Below are 14907 nucleotides of genomic sequence, written 5' to 3'. Positions count from 1 at the left end.
AGGAGTGACCTTTTGGGTCAAATCTGGTAAAGAAAAGGTGTATCTTTATATTCAGCTCTAACTTGTGTATTTGCATGTATTTTTTTAATAGCTGGGACAACAATGAAAGAGAGAGGATGAGTCCATGGGACATGGAACCGATCCCAGAAGGAAGTAAGTGTGTGTGGGATTCCTGTCCCTGTACAAAGCAAACAGCTTTGGGGCCCTGGATTTACTCTCTGGAATTGTTCCTCTCCAGCTGCGTATCCGGAGGAGGTCGGGGCTGGAGTTCCTGTGACCCCAGAGGAGCTGACAGCTCTTCTCTACAAACCCCAGGAAGGAGAATGGGGGGCCCATTCCAGAGATGAAGAATGTGAACGAGTAATCCGAGGGATTGAGCAGCTTCTTTCCCTTGGTATGTCTGGAGAGAAAAGGGAGAAGGATTAAGAATATCAGGGTGGTAGCACAGGATTGAAAAGTAGATGGGATGGAGTGCTGGGATTTGGTGGGGAGTATTTGAAGTGTGCTCAACTAAATTACTGAAAAGAGCCTTTTAAATTTTGTATTTCAGTTTCCAAGCTATATTCCCTTTTTTTCTGGAGCTTCACCTGATTTCTTCCAATGGGGCTTCCTAGTGGGTCATATCTAAGTGTTAAAGAACAAAACATTGAACTAAACCCCTCAAAACCAGCAAACGAATCTTCACTAAATACCCTCACCTCCAAATTCCTTGTAACTGGTTTGAAGCCATTTAAGAGCACACTGTAATTTAAATTCTGCCTCTGTTCACACCCAGGACATGTCTGTGTTCTTACTTTATGGTTCCTGTTGTAGTATTCCTGTTGTAAGTGCATATGCCACGTTCCTTTCAGTCAGATTTGGCTGCTGGCTCACAAGTCTCAGATATGATACTTAAACCAAAAGTGCTTTTTCGAGAGTAGGAATAGATGACACAAGAGGAAGAACCCTGCCCTGTGGGTAATGACATTCTCAGCTGTAGGTCTGTGTTGCTTTTGCTGAATTCTTAGAAACCCCAGAAACCATTAAAAGGAATATTGGTATAACATCCCTTGGAGGCATCTAAATTACTGTGGTCTTTTGTCTTGCAGACATTTCTAATCCCTTTGCTGTTCCAGTGGACCTTAGTGCCTATCCCATGTATTGCACTGTCGTTGCTTATCCAACTGACCTCACCACGATCAGGAGGAGGCTTGAAAACCGGTTTTATAGGTGAGTTTGGGTTTGTAGCTGATACTTATTACAGCCTCATGGAGGACAGTGTGGAGCTGAATGCTGTGTAAACTGCATAACATCAGATTGGCCTTGGGCAAAGTGAGTCTTCCTGAGCAATGAATTCTTCTGGCCACGTTGTTAAGGCAAAAGCTGCCATAGCTGGATCTGGAGTATTGGTTTAACACCCTGAGCCTTGCTCTGTGTTGGAGGCAGAGCATGTTTGCTTTGTTTCCATCCCTCCTGCCTTTGAACAGGGGCTTTGCTTGTGTTGCAGTTGCCAGAATAATGCTGGAAAACTGGAAATCTCAGTTTTTCCAGTTAATTTGGGAATAAATTATGTCCTGCTCTTCTTTTCCCCTCTGAGGACCACCTGTTTCTCCTTGATCTGAATTCCTAATTCCTTTTTTTTACCAAAGAATCCTACTGAATGTGGAAGAAAAATAACATACACCTTCCTCTCCATGCCACTCCTTTCATTTTGTGTATTTTTCAGGAGAATCTCTGCCCTGATGTGGGAGGTAAGATACATTGAACACAATGCCAGGACTTTCAATGAGCCAGACAGCCCCATAGTCAAAGCAGCCAAAATTGTGACAGACGTCCTGCTCCGCTTCATTGGGTGAGTTTGGACCTCACAGACCCCACAGCTCCAATTCCTGAGATCCTTCATTGTGTACCTTGGTTTTTGTCACTGTCCTGCAGAGATCAGAGCTGTACTGATATATTAGAAATCTACAACAAGGTGAAAGCAGAAGACCTGAGCAGTACTGATGAGGAAGAGGAGGTAAGATCATTTCCTTTCCTTTTAAAATTCAGCACATGAAAGAAATTTTGCTTTTTGTCGAGTCTTTATTTAATGGGTAATTGCACGGAGTTTTGGAGATGAGGCTGTTTAGGCTCACCTGGGACAATAAGCTCCCTGAAGTAAAAATGCTTCTTGGAACTGCCTGTCTTTAGTCTTCTCTCAGCACATGATGTTTTGTTGGAAGGATGAGTAATGAGGGGAACTGGGAAGTGGAGCTGTTACTCAATCGGAAGGACAACAGCTCTCCATTGTCAGCCAGGCAGCAGAGCTGTTTCCTTATGTAATTCTGTGTCATTTCCCATCAGTTGATCCCTGGAGTGAAATGTCAGGTAGAATCCAGGTTAGATATCACTGCCTTGAGCCGTTTCTCTCTCCTTACACCTTCTCCCCTTCAGTGCAGTTTGAAATGTGCTGTAGTTCCTGTTGCCAAGTGCCCTGTGGTTGTTGTTGGCTGGGTTTTAACCCTTTTTTCCGTGGCTGAGGGTGCATCCAGACCTGCCTGTGTGTGATCATTCCCTTTGCCTTTAGGTGGCAGAAGTAGATGTGGATTCAGACGCTCCAGGCACTTCCTCTGGGAAAAGACGAGTGAGTCAACTTTCTGCTTTGGTCATTTTTTTAAAAACCTTATTTTAAAAAAATATCTCCAGCAGTCAGGTTTCAATGCAGCTAATCAAAATAGCAAGGCTGGAGCTGAAATATGGCAGCTTCTCATGTGTCTGAGTGTTATATATGACCAAAAAAGGCAAATTTGTCTAATTTGCACATTGCTGTGCCATCAGCTCTGCTTTCATCTTCCTGGATTTCTGTTTTTAATTGGGGAATGCTTTGAATCAGAGCACTGGGAAATTAATAGGAACTTCAAGTGAACAGTGTGAATATTCTGATAAAATCTGCAATACCTGTTTCCCTGCAGGTGAGACGAAGAGTGAAGAGGCAGCCCATGAAAGCCAGTGCTGATGCTTGGAAGGAGCAGTGCCAGCAGCTCTTAAACCTGATTTATGAACGAGAGGACTCAGAGCCTTTCAGGCAGCCTGTTGATCTCTTCTCTTACCCTGTAAGTGCAGCTTCCACATCCAGAATTGTTCCTCCTCATCCCTTTATGAGCTGATGTTTTCAGGGAATTATTGCAACAACTCTCAAAGTAAAATAATGACTTGAGCCACTGGATGAACACTGAGGTGATTTTAGTGCTGTAGGATTTGAGAGCTTTGATTTTTTTCTTGTGTGTTCTCACAGGATTATCGAGATATTGTAGACACTCCCATGGACTTCAGCACTGTGAAAGAAACCTTGGAAGCAGGAAACTACACCAGTCCTTTGGAATTCTACAAAGATATTCGCTTAATATTCTGCAACTCTAAAGCTTACACTCCTAATAAAAAGTCTCGTGTAAGTAATAAATTTTAAAGCCTTTTTTTTAGAAAGACCTTGGCCCTACATGAATAAAACACATGAAATGAGGTCTGAAGAGCAAAGCGCTGCTTGGTGTAATAAAAATAACCAGGGTGCACCAACTCTGTGGTTATAAACTTGCTTTGTTCTGCTGTCCCAGATCACTTGTAACATCCATTTTCATATGGGATGATGGTCACTGTTGTAGCTGTTCTTTGCAATGTTTGTAACAGAAAACTGGGCACCAGTTGCTTTTACTTTTTTCAATAATTTGTCCCTGGAAACAAGGAATATAACTTGATAACTACACATATTGTGGATGAGGGTACACAGAGGCAAGGCCTAGAAAGAGGATAGGAAAGTGGTTTAAAGATTTTGGCATCTGGTTTACAGAAATTCGGAACGAGGACATTTTGGGTTGCTTCTCTGTACAGCTCTGTAGGGGTGGTGTAAGGACAGTTCACCAGGGATTTAGTGCAAAAACAAAGGTGAGGAGGCATAAAATCCAGTTGTTTTTCCCTTGGTATTCAAGTTATCTTAAGGCCTGCTTCCATGCTTTATGGGGATTGACAAAGTATTCCAGTAATCCAGATAGCCATTTTCCTTCAACTCTGGAAATATTTTGTACTGTTATTAAATCCTTTTATGAAAACACTTTCTGTTGCAAGAATACACATAGCCCATGCAAGGAAATAATCTGTAAGGAGCCTCATAGTGGAACATCACCGTGAATTTTTTCTTTGTGCTACAAAGTCTGGACATCTTTGTGATGGTTTTTTGGTTGCTCTTCAAGTTACTCAACTCCAATAAGCCTGACCATTTTTCCTCACTGCAGATTTACAGCATGACCCTTCGACTCTCTGCCTTATTTGAGAATCACATGAAAAACATCATCTCTGAGTACAAGTCAGCAGTGCAATGTCAGAAGAGGAAAAGGCCTCGGTACCGAAAGCGGCTGAGGAGCAGCAGCAGTTCCCCTTCAACCAGCAGAGCATCCAGGTAAAACAGGGATGGTGAGCCTGGCTGGCAGTGCCATTCCAGAAGACAGTGGGAGATGTGCTTTTGGGAATAACCAGCAACAGTGTTGCTCATTTCCACATGAAGTTGCTCTTTTGGGAGATAAAATCATGCTCAGTTTGTAGTTTGTAATTCTGGTAAGTGAAAGATGATGTGGTTACAAGTGTTCCCTCTGGAGGAAATGAAAGATCAGCTGTCTCTTTACCTTTTAACTGTTGAAAGAAGTTGTGTAACACTTCCCTATGTTCGTCTGATACATTAAGTAAACTGACTGTTGGTTTTAAAAAGGGAGATAAAATCTTGTCCCTGCAAACTCCTGTACCTGTAGCAAACAGCAGCATGGTGTAACTGTTTTTAGTGTTCTCACACATGGGAAAAAGAGATCATTTGTGTGATGCAAAAATCAAGGCACTTCGCAGGAGAAATCAGTTTTGTATTTGAGTCTTTGGTGCTAACAGATTTATCTCTTCGGGGTATTCTGTGTTTGCAGCCCAAAAGGGAAACAGAAGCAAATGAAGATTCAACCTAAACCCAACCAAAATACCTCACTGCCCCTGACCAGGACTAACTCTTCAGTCTCATCTCATGGTGAGGAGAAATCCAGCCTTTCTCTTACAGCAACTTGTCTGTGCAGGTTGAGTCTGATCCTCATGAGACACCCACCCGTTGAAGGAGCAAGGTCCTGGAAATGTGGTGTTTGTAGGTTGTTTTAGCTGAGTTTGGCTGTTGGAAAGTTCTGGGTAAGGATCAGGGAATTGGGAACTGGGTCTGGCCATGTTAAGAATCAGTCCAGTGACAAAAGCCCAGACTTCCTGTGTATGGGCTTCTTTCCTACAGCAGTTATGGATAAATTAATCCTACTTGGGATTACATTCAGGAGGAATTTGTCTTTCCATGGCTCAGAGCAGCTTGGTGAGATTACCCTGATTTGGGCTGTTAATTCAGGGGGTACAAAACCTCCCCAGACACAGCCCTGTAAATAGAACATTAAAATCAGCCTGTCCCCTTTTGTGTCCTGTCTGCAGTTTCAGATACAGCAGAAGAACCTCTGGGTTCAGCCACTGGTGAAGAGCTGGAGGGTCAACCATCTTCATCAGGCTCAAATGCACAGAGCCGGAGTGGAAATGCCATAGATCCAGGGAAAAGCAGACCAGTCAGGAGCAAATCTACACCAGTGAAACAAGGTGAGAAATAATAACATTCTGTTCTTTGACTGACTGGTTTCACTAGAGATGAAAGATTTTGCTTGTGTCTGATGTTTATGGAATTATTGCCTGAGTGTAGCCTTATATGTATCCCCAAACCATACCCAAAAATTGAATTTAATTTACACCCTACAGTTCTGTGGTGTCTTGTCTGAGGTGTGGAACGCAGATGATTCCATGTGCAGTTTAGTGAAGTCCTTTAAAATCTCTCCAGATGGAAAACTTAATTGCTCTTAAGCTCCTACAGTTCTGTCAGGAGTTACAAAAAGCAAACAAACCAAGAGAATCCCCACCCCAAAACCTTCGCCTTAAACCAAAGATGAAAAAAAGTTTACAAAACCATTTAAATATTTTTCTCACACACAAGACAAAGTAGGTGTGATTAGAAGGGAAACACTGCAGGTGTGGTAATCTCTGGGACAAGTTACTCAGTTTCCCCCAAGGTGAGCACTGAGTGGGCATTTCCTGAACGCTGCAGCCTTTCCCAAGTCCACACTCCTGTGCTGTAGCAGTGCTGGATGCTGTAGGTGAGCTTTTCCTGTCCTATGTTAAAGAAGATATTTAATCTTCCTTGTCAGATTCATAACCCCGAAAATATGGAGGATTTTGGGTCCCAAGCCTGCAAGATACTTAATTTAATTTTCACTTAAGGTGTTCAGCAATCCCAGTGAGCTTTCTTGGGTCATTTACTCTGTTGAGTTAGGCTTTCCATTAATACTCCCTGGACTAAGCCTTTGGAGAACGTGCATTTGATAGGGAATAAATGCTGCTTGCAGAATGTTATTTTTGTGTATATATAGGTTTGAAATGGATTTTAGAGTTTCTCCTGCCTTGGCACCTCAGGTAGGATTCACCTGACTGAGTTTTAGATGTTTGTGTCCCACCGGGTCACTCTGGGCTTCTGTTACTGCCTCGATCTTCACTGAACTCTTACTCAGAAGAGTTTGCAGTCATTGTTTCCAGAGAAAAACTGTTTACTAGATAAAATTTCCCCTTAGAGCACCTGCTTGTGTCCACAGCATGTAAAGGGGGAGTACCTCCAAGCTGGATCAACCCTGAGCACACCTCAGAGGCAGCTGAGGAGAATCCCAAAGGCAACTGAGGCAAACCCCACTTTCTGTGTCCTGTTTGGCTCTGGTGTGATGCTGATGGGTTTATTCTGTGCTTGCCTAGATCACTCTCCTGATGGGCCACTCACCAACGGGGATGGCAGAGAACCCCGGGCAGGAGTGAAGAGGAAGCTGCTGAGCGCCTCAGAAGAGGATGAGCACTTGGAGGAGGCGGAGGAAGAGGAAAAGAAGAAGAGAGAAGTAAAGGAAAAGTCTGGTTTGTCTTCATCAGAAAGTGGGGAATCGGGATCCAGCTCCAGCTCTGAAAGCAGAAGTGGCTCTGATTCTGACTCGGAATCAACCTCCAGAACAGACCAGGATTACATCGATGGCGACCACGACTACAGCAAAGTTGTGCAATCCAAAAAACCCAAACGGAAAATCAAACGGAAACTCACCGGGGGCAAACGGAATTGGCAGGCCGAGGGACAGGGAGGAGGGGCAGATGGGGCAGGTGGGGCAGGTGGAGCAGAGGGGGAAGAGGGGCAGAGGTGGAAGAGGCCTGCGGCAGAGAGAAGGGGCGGCGGCCGGGGAGGAAGGAGAGGCCGAGGAGGCCGAGGGGCCTCGCGAGGAGCCACCAGAGCGAAACGCGCCCGGCTCGCTGACGATGAGTTTGAAAACCTCTTTGGGGGACAGTTTGGGGAGAGCGTGTTCGGAGGGAGATTCAGCCGCCCCCCTCGGATCAAAACCAGGAACGAGGGCAGGAGAACTGTCCTGTACAACGACGACTCCGACAATGACAATTTTGTGCACACCGAGGATCCTTTGAACCTTGGTACTTCCAGGTCAGGCAGGGTGCGGAAAATGACAGAAAAAGCCAGGGTCAGCCATCTCATGGGATGGAATTATTGACAGATGGAAAACTTTGGAACAATTTTAAAAGAACTTCAATGGCCTTCTACTGCAGGGATTTTACCAGAAATTCTACCAAGCAAGTTGTGCGGGGACTCCACTCACGTTTCACAGTGGTGCTTTTCCATCCTGTCAGTTTGTGTTTGTTTTAAAGCTTCAGATCTCCACACTTCATTGGTCAAAACAAGCCTTAGTCATTAGGCCTTAAATTACAGAAATTCTTCCCCACACACTACGAGTTCATCACATTACAGAGGCTTCCAGCTTCTCAGTAAGAACATGACATTTTCGAGTCACGCTTATGACTTCCCTCCCTCGTTTTGTTTTTGTATTATAGAAATAGCACCTTCTTACAGAGTTTTTATGTGGTTTCTGCCATAAATCCTTAGACACAGTAATAATTATAACTTTTGCACAATACACCAATCCTAAAGGCAGCTATAAAATGTTTACAGTTTCTATATCGTAAGAAGGATCTGGATTATTTTAATCTTCCCAGGCCAAACGTTGATGGAATTGTGCTGAACTGAAGTATGTCCATACTACAGTTTTGGGGGTCCTGATGTGCTTTCTATCGGTTCTTTATTCGTGTAAAAAAGTGACAAAGGGTTGGTGCCTTGTAAATATGTAGCAAACCTTTGATGTGGTGTGTCCTATGTGTGCATTAACTTTATTAAAAAGAGAATACTTGAGAAGTATGAATATCTAGACAAAAGGTGCCAAATGCAAAAGTTACTTGCATCTATTTTCTTTTTGTCCTCTCATATTTTTATAGTATTAATTGAGATTGTGCAGCTAAAGGGGTGACTTCAACATTTGAAAGGTTCCTCCTCTTCAAAGCATGATTTTTAATTGTAGCTCAGCTACCTCTTATTTACAACTACTGGAAACTGAAAAGAAAATAGATGCTGTTATTCAGAGCGTGGTGAAGAAGAGGCGAGAAGGAGCGTAGAGGGGTGGAAGTTGTGAGTAGCTGTATCTTCCTTGTATTGCCACCATGAAATCAAATGCAGTGGTTCTGAGAGTTCTCAGCAGCAGATGTTTGGGGCAGGTGGGGATTTGGTTGTGCAGAGGGGCTGGCTGGCTCCCACTGCCCTGTGCTCCGTGGAAATGTGGTTTGGGCCCTTCAGCCCCTTGGAGGTGCCGAGGGAGCTGTTGCTCTCCAGACTGACTCTTGTGTCTCAAGCTTCCAGAAGAGAATTCCTGTTGCACTGTGCTCTTGTTGTCCTGGGAAATGCTGACTTGAAATCCTCTGGCAGTGGTAGTGCAGTTGGTGAGGAGATCCCTGCTCACGCTCCTCGGTGACCTCGGCATTGGCGTGGGCTGAGCTGGAGGTGAGCGGCCTCTTCCTTCCTTCCTGGGCTCTGGCTGGAATATATGTGGGATTCTGATTTCCTCCCGTTGTCTGACAGTGCAGAGTCAGGTCACAGAGAGAACAAGTCAAACTACAAAGTTCCAGTGGAGTTTTTCAAGGTTTTTAGGTTTTTTTTAAGTTTTCATCCAATATTCTGAAGTTCTTCTGTGCACAGCTTGGTCAATAATTCTGGAAAACCTCAGGCAGCAAAGAGTGACCCATGTACTTTCTCAGATGCAGAAGGAATTTGATTTTTGACTTTCTATATTAAGCACTAGCTATTTTATCTTGCTTTCCAAAAAAATCCTAGTTAGATGCAAAAATGACTTGAAAATAAAAAAAGCAGAGGTTTAGTTTTGTGATGGAGGAGAGTATATCCTAAATTGCTCATTAATATGAGTTTATGGTACAGTACAAAACCCACACTTTTAATTTTGTAAGGAATGTTTGGAATCTGCCGTAATCCATTGCTAGACTTGATTTGGTTTTTGATGGGGGGGCGGGGGAACCAAGTGCAGAGGCTCTCCTAGTTCTGTGTCGGGCTTTAAAGTATAAAATCCTGTCCTATCATCTCTCTCATATATCTGTATATATATACACACATTTATATTTATAAGAGACGTATTATTTGTTTGACTGATTGGTCTTTTTACATATGGTAACCAGGAATAGCATGTATGCATCAGTCCATAGTTGGAGTCATATCCCTTAGATCAGTCCTGTGAGCTAATGTAAACACTATGGGTTCTGTCCTAAAGCCTGAAAAGCTTGAAATGCAAAAGAAATGCTTTTCCCTCTATTTCTGACTGGCCGAAAATCCACTTATTCCTTATTTATTTTGTATAGGGGTCGGGGAGAGAGAAACCACAGGGATTCCAGAGAAATCATTTTATAAGTTGGTGTATTTTAACAGCAATTAGAGTAAGATTAAATATGTTCTTAACTGTATCTTTTCTCTGTACTGTGAAGATACCAGTGAAGCATCACTTTGCTGTGGCGTAAGTATTACTGTGTCCCATGACTACGAGCTAGAGCAGGGGGTACCGGGACAGCAGAATTTAGTGTAAAAATTGAAAAAAAAAAAGCTTTTTTTTTGTGCATGAGAACCTTTTATAAGCATGACAAATAACTTGGGTTTAGAGATGTTCTTTTTGCTTGTGTCTGGATTCTTTCTCTGAGTTGGGCAGTTGATTTCTCATAGTTCTGTGGAATAATGACACTTTTGTAGGAACTTGGATGCTCTCGAATCCCAAATCCTATCAGGGGCCACTTACGAGTGTGGTAAACTTAGGATGAGCCCACCAGCTGCAGCAGAAGCAGGATTTAAAGTGAGTTAAACCATCCAAAAGTCTCCCTGCTCCAGACCCTGCTGAGCTCCAGGCAGGCTGCAGCATCAGGAATGTGCTGTATTTCCTTGCACTCACAACAAAAAACTCCAGACTCTGCCTAAGGAATGGGATTTAAAGTCTGATTTTGAGTGGGATTCCTGGGGGTGAGCAGGCAGGCCAGGGGCTCTTCTGTTCCTGTAGATACTTGGGCATTGGTGCCTCTGTTCCCTCGAGATGTCCTGCTGGCAGGATCCCGATCCCGAGCTGCTGGGGCACTTCGGGGCACTGGGGGACACCTTGGAAAAGGCCTCAGGCCCACACACTCCATCCTCCACAGAGACAGGGCTGAAATCTTGTGTCTTTGCTCTCAGCTTCTCCCAGCCCCAAACCACTGTCCCTGTAGTGCTCCCCTCTCTCTCCAGACCAGGGCATGGATGACAAGGCTTATTTGGCAGTAGTGATGTGCTGTTGGATACTTGGATACTAGGGAAAACTTTTTCATGGAAAGAGTGGTCAGGCATTGGGAGAGGCTGCCCAGGGAGGTGGCAGAGTCACCATCCAAGAACTGAGAACATGTAGCCCTTGGTGGTTCAGTGGCCATGGTGGGATTTGGTTGAAGGTTGGACTTGATGATCATGGAGGCTTTTCAGACCTTAGTGATTCCGTGATTCAGCCCAAACTTCACCTGCTTTTTATTTTCTTCATCACTTTTTATTTTTCTCTTTGCCATGCCCCACCTTTCTCCTGTAGTTTCCTTTTATAGGCTATTTATTTATTCTCTTGGAAACTTCAGATCGCATGATGAATTTTATTTCAGCTGGCCTGCCAGGCTGTAAGGTTAAATCCAAACCTTTGTGTTGGTGCTTGAACTTGGATGGATTTGGGCAGTTTTATTCCTCCTCCTCCTTTCCATCACTCCTTTCTCCATCAGCCAAGCAGAGGCCACCCCCTAATCCCAACCACCCCCACCCTGCAGACAAAAAAACTATAAAGAATTGTGGAGAAATAATTCATGGAGGATTTTTGGCTGCTTCAAATTCTGCGTCCTGTTTGCGTAGTTTCATTTTCCTGGAATGTTTTCCTTAATGCCCATCAGCTGCTCCTCCTGTGGGGAAGCAGAAGAACTGAGTAGTTCAGAGAGCATGGAAAAGAGCTGGCACTGGGGGTGTGGCAGAGAGTTTTTAATTAATTTAAAAAATTAAAATACATGGAGGTTCTCTTGACTCCCAAAAGCAAGATGACCCTTGCCAAGCATTTGGAAAAGCTGCTCCTGGGTATCTCGGGAATGTTCCTGTGCTCCAAATCACAGAATATTAACATGAGAAAATCAGTTTGAATCACAAATTTTTGATAAGAACTTGATTAATTCCATCTTTGAGTGGTGAACACCAGGGAAAAGTGAACAGCTGTAGGTTTAAGGATGTTGTGTCCTGATCTGGAGCGTCCCGTCATGGATCTCATGGGTTAAAAATGTCTTTGTGTGTTTACATGTCTTAATTTTATGTTATTTAAAAACCATCCTGCAGAGTTTTATAAAATGCTGATGTTTTCCTGAAGGAGCAGTTAACCCTCCAAGGCTAACTCTATATTTAGTAGGTAGGGAGCTGTTGTTGTGTTCTTACAATGTGTATTATAGCAAATCCCTGCGCATGAGCGACAGAGACTTTTCAACTCTTTAGTATATCCGAGGTTTACACATGATAAAAAAACTCCTTTATGTACAGTAAGTAACAGCCTGCAAAATTTAGCCTAAAAACTTGTCTTTTTTTAGTCTTAGAAATGCAAAGACCTGTTGGAAGCTTGTACATTTTTACTACGTCCTGTTTGGCCCACAGCGAACTCACACAACTGTGCTACGAATCCCTGAAAAATTTCTATTTCCAGTGGGAATTGCTGTCACAGCCTTAACTCTAGTGTTCTAAAAATGGTGCTGAAATACATTTCTGTGCGTGGATGTGGGTACCTGATCCGAGTCTGTGAGACTTCCAAGGCAAACCAAGCACTTGGAATTACTACTCCTGGTAGTAACTGCACCCGCGCTGGAGAGCTGGCAAATGTGTAAATAGTTGGGAGCTAATTCCACCAGTGGGCAGTTCGGAGCAGTTCCTCGGTTTGGGGGTTTTCATTGGCAAGCAGTGTGGATCTTCCTGGGTTTTGGGTCTGTGAGGAGCCATTTGGGGGGGTGGGGGGTGAAATCCTGCCGGAATATTTGCAGGTAAAATCCAAATCTGCCGTTTCTCTTCCTAAAATTCCTCCTCAGAGTGGTGGCTGCTTGGGTGTGTTCAGAACTCAACGTCTGAGGATTATTTTTCTGTAGAAATATTAATTCAGGCTCTTCATTCCTCCATGAGTCATTAGAGCAGATTTCATGTAGAAATACCACTTGATGTTGGAGCAAAATTCACGTGATTTAGGCTCTCCAGGTCGTGTTCTGGGTTTAAAATACTCCAAAAATGCACAAAACTATTTAGAATTATGTCTACTTTCTATATTAATTTTTTTTCAGGTGATATTTATGCCCATATCTTCACATCTGCTATCTCAGGTCCCTTTAATGAATACTTCAGGGATTTTGATGCCACGTGTTGGCAGACCAAATGTAATATTTATATGCAATGAGCTGTTAGTTTTTTGTATTGTACAAATGTAAATTTGTAAAGATTTTTTTCTAGAGTTTTTTTGAAGTCACTGATGTAATCTAGGATGTTTCATTTTCCAGCTGTGGGATTGTCTTAATAAAAAAAAAAAAAATAAAAAGAGAAACTCTTACTTTGGTTTTGCGTTGCTTACTGAGTAGCTGAGACATCAAAACATTTTTTAAAAGTAGGTAAAATGGAGGTTTTAATGTAAAAAGAAAATTGTTTTTTAGTTCAACTGGATGATTTTATATTTTAATGGAAAGGTTTATAAACTGGATATAGAAACTTTATTTATGAAGTGGGCAGAAAAGCTTTATAAACTGAAGATCTCAAGCAGGATGGGATGAAGACCCTCACCCCAATCACCATTCGATCTGGCTCCGAAGTACCATTTTTCTGGGAAAAAAGGATAGGAGCAGCTAATGATTTCTTGGGAAAAGAAGGGGAAAATGCCTGAAAGTGCAGTGAAATGGTTAAAAATGCCATGAAATAGCAGGGGAGGAGGAGGAGGCTCCTGGGTGAGGTCCCTCAGCCGTTGTGGGACATGGGGTGGGTTCAGGGGGTGGCTTGGCTTGAGGAGAAGGTTGTACCTGTTGTCTAAGGGATATTTCATGGAAAACAAGGAATTACTCTTTTCCCACTTCTGTTTGTGCCCTCTAGTTAAATAGCAGAGATAACATTGTTTAAACATGGATTTTTGGGGGTGGATGGGTTTGTGTAGAGCTGCCAGGGGGGCTTCGGGCTCAGCTGGAGGGAGGTGCTGACAAATACATGGAATAAACTCAGGAGGAGTTTCTCCATGGAAAGGGCAGTCAGGCCTTGGCAGGGGCTGCCCAGGGAGGTTTGGAGTGCCCATCCCTGGGGGCGTCCAAGGAAGGGCTGGAGGTGGCACTCGGTGCTCTGGGCTGGTGACAAGGTGGGGATCGGTCACAGGTTGGATTTGATGGTCTGGGAGGCCCTTTCCAACATTAATGATTCTGGGATTCTGTCATTCTATTTTGACTTTTCCCCTCATTAATCTGCTGACTTACTTGACATTTCACTTTATTGCGCTGATTCCAGTGGCATTTCCTCTCCAGTGGGAATGAATATCTCCTTTTTAACACAACACTCATCCTCCAAACCCCAGGGACAAAAGGACTTTTTTTTTTCTTGGCCTCAATGGTTACAGAGAACAAAATTAAACTTGTTTTGCAGAGATGCTGGAGCCCCCCTTTATGTACATCCATCAGATGGCATTGGAGGGAAGGAATTCCACTCCCTTCAGAGCTGCTTGACCTTTCTTAAACCCCCTTTGGCTGTCCCTGTGTTGATATTATATCGATATTATATTGATATTATATCATAGCTGTTAAATATTTTATATCATCATGTTTAGGTCATATGTGATAATACATGTTATAAAATACATAATATAAAATACAAGTTATAAAATACATGATATAAAATACCAGAGTGGTAGAGAACAATTCTTTTTCCCCTGTCCTTTGGAAATGCGTTTTGTAGAAGTACCTTTTTAATGGTAATTTTTATAGATGTCTTAGAATTCAACTGTGATTTTTATGCACTTCAGCAGCGTGTGGACTCAACACTGCCTTGCAGTGATGTGCAGGCCCGTTGTTCATCCCAACGCTCATTTCCAGCCTGGAAAACCCCAAGAGCACCTTTTTGAATCCAGGCATTCAGGGTGCTGCCGGTGATATCGGTGGTCGCGGGCACCAGGTGGCCCCTGGAGCTTTCTCGACCTGCACAGCAGGGAGAGGCCAAGCTTTGCCTCCATCCCACCTTTCCAGTTCACATCAGGCGCTGGAATGGGATGATCTGGGTTCCAGGAGTGTTTGGACAGCGCCCTCAGGCTCAGGGGGGGATTCGGGGGGATGGTGCTGTGCTGGACTCGGTGATCTCTGTGGGTCCTTTCTCACTCGGCAGAATCAGTGACTCTGTGTGATTTGCCCTTCCTTAGGTACACCCAGGAGCCGGGTTTGGGGCACACG

At 43.6% G+C, this 14907-nt stretch overlaps 1 protein-coding gene across 1 annotated transcript in view; it reads left to right on the top strand.

Moving 5' to 3' along the window:
• Positions 1–13043, top strand: part of BRWD3 (bromodomain and WD repeat domain containing 3) — a 50038-nt gene extending 36995 nt beyond the window's left edge. The window contains 15 exon segments of the mRNA XM_039572278.1: positions 92–153; positions 239–394; positions 1089–1209; positions 1706–1831; positions 1915–1996; positions 2546–2602; positions 2931–3071; positions 3254–3406; positions 4245–4408; positions 4917–5014; positions 5452–5610; positions 6805–7158; positions 7161–7219; positions 7222–7252; positions 7255–13043. Coding sequence (XP_039428212.1) covers positions 92–153; positions 239–394; positions 1089–1209; positions 1706–1831; positions 1915–1996; positions 2546–2602; positions 2931–3071; positions 3254–3406; positions 4245–4408; positions 4917–5014; positions 5452–5610; positions 6805–7158; positions 7161–7219; positions 7222–7252; positions 7255–7592 — 2101 coding nt within the window. The 3' untranslated portion in view covers positions 7593–13043.
• The last annotated feature ends 1864 nt before the right edge of the window (positions 13044–14907 follow it).

This window comes from Corvus cornix, chromosome 4A, assembly GCF_000738735.6.
Source record: "Corvus cornix cornix isolate S_Up_H32 chromosome 4A, ASM73873v5, whole genome shotgun sequence".
NCBI classification, from domain to species: domain Eukaryota; kingdom Metazoa; phylum Chordata; class Aves; order Passeriformes; family Corvidae; genus Corvus; species Corvus cornix.
The sequence above is the reverse complement of the archived record's forward strand: the minus strand, read 5'-3'. Positions and strand labels throughout refer to the sequence as shown.